The sequence below is a fragment of the Gossypium hirsutum genome, chromosome A08 (genome assembly GCF_007990345.1).
Source record: "Gossypium hirsutum isolate 1008001.06 chromosome A08, Gossypium_hirsutum_v2.1, whole genome shotgun sequence".
Classification (NCBI taxonomy): Eukaryota; Viridiplantae; Streptophyta; class Magnoliopsida; order Malvales; family Malvaceae; genus Gossypium; species Gossypium hirsutum.
In genome coordinates this window covers 118,960,524-118,965,634 of record NC_053431.1, presented here as the reverse complement: position 1 = coordinate 118,965,634, position 5,111 = coordinate 118,960,524, and the positions used below count along the sequence as shown (strand labels likewise).

Genomic DNA, 5,111 nt, shown 5'->3' with positions numbered 1-5,111 from the left:
GAAGTGCGTAATAACTTAGAGTATATTTTAATCTTCAAATTTTTATTCTATACTTTGACATAAACAAATAATTAACTCAACACGAAGTATTTTTAACCAATTATAGGTCCTCAAACTATAATCGAGGCCTTAAAAGTATTAGTTTAGACAATTACAACTCAAAAGTTAAATTTCTCCTTAAGCAAACCATATATCTTTCAAATTTTTTTATTATAAGTAAAAGTAGGGTAATGTAAAAGAATAGTCACTCAATTATTCAGTTTATTTTATTTTGGTCACTTAATTATAAATGTTTTTCATTTAAGTTATTCAACTTTTCAAAATTAAACATTTTAGTCACTCTTCCATTACTTGCTTAACGAAAATCTAATGTGAGCTTTGTTTTAATGGCCTAATAACAAAATTGACCCTCTAATATTTACATATTATATTAATTTGGTCTTAAATCTAAAAAAATCAACAAATTTAACCCTCAATATTTATAAATTTGATTATTTCAGCCTTAATTGCAAAAAATTATAAAAAAAGTAAAAAGTAAATATAAAAATATTTTCAAGATTTTTGAACTCAAAGTAAAGAGAAAAGAGTTAAAATATGAAATTACTTTTTAAAAATAGTAATAACGATATCATCATTAGGACTATTAGTATTATAACCCTAATTTAAAGTGAAACATTAATTATTAATTAAATGTACAGACTTCTAACATGTGACATGTTGTGTGTGATAAATAGAAAGAAGGGTAATAAAAGATATTAAAGAGGCCAAAGAACAAAAATCAAGAAAAAAAAACTATAATTATCATTTTTTTTAAATTTCTTAAGGTATCTATTGGAGCAAGACCAGTAATTAATCATTCACATTCTGTAGGCCCATTAAGGGGATAGATGCTGATAATAAATTTTACAGTTATTTCATACCCAATATAAGAATCAAACCCTCAACTACTAGTTAAGGGGAAAAAAATTATTGTCATCTCAACTAACTCTCCTATCATCCTTGCCTAAATGTATGCAATGATTACTTAATTTTCAGTTATCTATTATCTATTTATATGATTAGGTTCGAATTGACAACACAAAAACTAAAATAGGAATGTTTTCATACTGTTTGTTTAAAGCAATTATGGCATGCCTAAAAATAATGCTACAGACAGGTATTCAAACTCAAAGTACTCAAAAACCATTCATTAAAAATTTGATTTCCACTTCTTTCTCTCCTTCACCCATTAGTATTCTAATTATCTCCTTCCTTAACTCTTTCTAATTTATTGTCCTTTCTATTCTCTTATTTATCCCTTTGTTTTATTACATTAACCACAATCACAACAAAAATAACAATAACAATAACAACAACAACAAAAACGACGACATTCAACATTAACACTTTCTAATTCATTGTCCCTTCCATTCTCTTATTTATTCATTTGTTTTATTACATTAGCGGCAACAACAATAACAGTAACAACAATAACATTTAAAATGGGGACTTTTCGATATCTTTTTCTCATAACTTTTGCTTTAGTGTTTGGATCCTCCCATGCTGATCCAGACTTGCTTCAAGATATATGTGTTGCCAATCTTTCTTCAGGTATTGTCTATACTCTTGTATATATATAATTGCTTTTAGACACTTACTATGATAATTAGCTTATTATTTATTTATAATCTAAAAACCATATAGGCAGTATGCTTTTAGATGCGACATTAGCTATGTGTTTTTGTTAAATACTTGTATACATAATGATTTAATGTGTCAATGAAAATAGGAGTGACAATGAATGGGTTCCCTTGCAAGAACCCCTCAACTATAAGAGCAGATGACTTCTTCTTTGCTGGATTCGCCCAACCAAGCATCCCAAACAACACTGTGGGGTCGCTTGTCACAGCGGCTAATGTGGAAAAAATTCCAGGTCTCAACACTCTTGGCGTCTCCATGTCTCGCATTGATTATGCCCCTGGTGGGGTCAACCCTCCCCACACCCACCCACGAGCAACAGAGATAGTGTTTGTTTTGGAAGGTGAACTAGAAGTTGGCTTCTTAACTACATCCAACAAGTTGATATCAAAGGTGATTAAAAAGGGTGAAATATTTGTGTTCCCTAAAGGATTGGTGCATTTCCAAAAAAACATTGGGTGGACGCCTGCTGCTGTTGTTACTGCCTTCAATAGCCAATTCCCAGGAACACAATCTATTGCTGCCACCCTATTTGCAGCCTCGCCAACCATTCTTAATGATGTATTGAGCAAAGCGTTCCAAATTAATAACAGCGAAGTTGAGAAAATCAAGTTGAAACTGAAACCTAAAAAATAGATTAACTTAAGCTTTATATTTGTTGCCAATGTTAGAAAATTAAACAAGGATCACAAAGTTGTGATTATTTTTGATACTAAAAAAATTTTGTTTTGTTTTCTTTATTAATAACCAAGAAAAATGCTGTTATAAATGGATTTATTTGACTTGATTTGATTGCAAATAGAGGTGTCTATGGCTGGACTGGGCCCAAACAAAATTTTAGGCCGAACCCAAAATATGAGCCTAAAATTTTGTCAAAGCCTAGCCCAGATAAAAATGCCTAAGCCCGAGCCCGCCCGTATTACTTTTATTTATATAATTTTTTTAAAAATATAATACATAAAAATACTACAAACATTAAAATAAATATTTCCTAACAAATTGAAAATAAATTTTTAAAATATATATATACTTAAATAACACTAAGATAGGTGTAATTTAACAAGCAAATGTCTCAAAAATAGTAACAAAATTAACAATAAAATAAGAGTTATATAATATCTAAATAATAACAACAAAATAGTAGCAACATAATTGTGAAATGGTAGCAAAATAGTGGAAAAAAATAAGAAAATAGCAACAAAATAATAAAAAACAGTAAAAAGAATAGAAAAAAAGCTTTAGTTTTTTTTCATATGCGGGTTGAGCCAAACCAAGCTCGAGCAAAAAAAGTCTTACCCGAGGCCTGACTCGTTTTCTAAGTGGACCTTTTTTTTTGTCTATGAACCTATATTTTTACCCAAACCCTCCCACTTTTCGAGTAGACCGGCCAGACCCATGAACGAATCTAATTGTAAACAAACCATGATGCATTATTACAAAAATATACATTTTAGTTGATAAAAAAGAGTAACATATACCATTATAACCAAGAATTTTTTTATTAAATATAATTTCAATAAATTAAATGAGATAAATGGAATTAGTTGTTGAAACATGGAATGTTAATTGAAATAATATGTAAAGGTAATATATTAATTAATGAAATTTAATATTAATTGAATTATTTAATGTGATTTACAATTATTTCGTATATGTAATTCACAATTATGAAAATGTTGTTATAAATTATTGCAAAAAATGTGACATTTTAGTTGGTATAATTTATAAAGAAAGTACCATATATTATTATATGTTTTTGCTTATAGAAATAAACGATGTGTCAAAAAATTGTGATTATATATAAATTACATGCTTTATTTTATCTGTTAATAACATTTATCTGGCTTCAACAACTAATTTTTTTTAGATGCTAAATACTAATAAATTAAAGATTAATATTGGTATTGTTGTTAGTGTAGGAAGACATGAATTTGAATGCGTTAAAGTGTATTATTCTCCTATTTAAGGATTGAAGAGGTATTATTGATAGTACTAAATATTGTATAAAAGAGAGTAAATATAATAAGGACCTATAATAAAATTAATGTTTAAAAAAAATACTTGAAATAGTAGCATGCTAAAGCATCATAATTTTATGGGCATTACACAATCTACTTTTGCAACTTCATTGTTGTCTTCAGTTGTTACATTTATTCATTCTCTCAATATTCTCACTCTACGTAAAAGATAATTTCCCCAAAAATGCTTAATTAAAAGAGTGTCAAAGTGTGCAAGTGGAGTTGGCTCAATAAAGGTAAGGGTGAGTAAAATTCAATTCAACTTGAAAAAATCGAAAAAAAAAATTCAATTAATCGAATAGAATTATTTGGTTTCTCGAGTCAACTCAAATAATTAATATGATTTTTCGAGTTCGAGTCAAGTTGAATTTTAGAATTCAAATAACTTGAATAATTCGATTAACTAAAATAACATATTTAGTCACTGTCAATTTCGAAAATAAGTAAATTGGTCCTAAATCAGAACAAAAATCAAAATAATTTTAAAATAATTTTCACAATTCAAAATATTTATAAAAATCCAAAATTTCATAAACTTTTTTATAAAATACAAAATAAAAAATTTTAAAGAATATATAAAAAGTTAAAATTTAAAAAATCTAAAACAATAATTTTAAGGACCTAAACAAGTAAAGTACTAATTTATATTTATCATACTAAAGTATCTTATCTTGTTTTGAAAGAGATTTTAAATATATGTAATTTCAAATTTATGTGCTCTAACATGACATTCGCTATATTTTAACAATATTTTAATTTGACATGTTTAATTTTTAAAATTTAAATTGAATAATTTCACTTAATTCGATTTATCTCGAATTTCATTTCACTCAACTTGATTCGGGAATTTTTTAAATAGATAATATAATAAGATTCATCAACTTGAAATTTTTCCACTCGATTCGAATCGATTTGATTGAACATTCCCCCTAAAAGCTCAAACCCAGATAAGTTCTATCATCTATGGGTGAACTTCCCTAAACTACCAAGTAGGATTCGTGTTCATTATATTTTTAAATGATTATTGTAAATATTTTATTATTTAGTATGTACCTCGTATGACTTCATTTAATTTTAATTTATGTGTATGAATAAATAATTTAATATTATTTAATCAGTTTCTCATTGAAGTTATACAAGAATACATATAATCAAATATTTTTTTTAACAAAGGCTGGACATCTTTTTTGAAGCAATACGACAACGTTTTACAAATGAGAATTAAAAATAAAAACAGCCAAATAAAATACAAAACTTAGGACTTAAAAAGAAAACATCAAAAGAAAAGCATAGATTCTAGCCACACTTGAACTTTGCTCATCTAAAAACCAGAATACCAAGAAACTGAAAAGCTTCTAAATTCATCACCTCTGTCCATATCCCTTGCTAGTTGCAGATTGTGGCACAAGCATCTGG

The 5,111-nt window shown here is 27.2% G+C and overlaps 1 protein-coding gene across 1 annotated transcript; it reads left to right on the top strand.

Annotated features, from left to right (window-relative positions):
• Positions 1–1,196: 1,196 nt before the first annotated feature.
• On the top strand, positions 1,197–2,450 carry LOC107936492 (germin-like protein subfamily 2 member 1). The gene is made up of 2 exons (XM_016869221.2): positions 1,197–1,590; positions 1,769–2,450. Exons 1-2 carry the CDS (start codon positions 1,482–1,484, stop codon positions 2,311–2,313), a joined length of 654 nt encoding a protein of 217 aa, XP_016724710.1. The 5' UTR covers positions 1,197–1,481; the 3' UTR covers positions 2,314–2,450.
• Positions 2,451–5,111: the final 2,661 nt, after the last annotated feature.

Coding starts and splice junctions, on each gene's coding strand:
- LOC107936492 (XM_016869221.2), top strand. CDS start 1,482: ATGGGGACTTTTCGATATCTTTTTCTCATAACTTTTGCTTTAGTGTTT. Junction 1,591..1,768: donor TGTTGCCAATCTTTCTTCAG/GTATTGTCTATA, acceptor CAATGAAAATAG/GAGTGACAATGAATGGGTTC.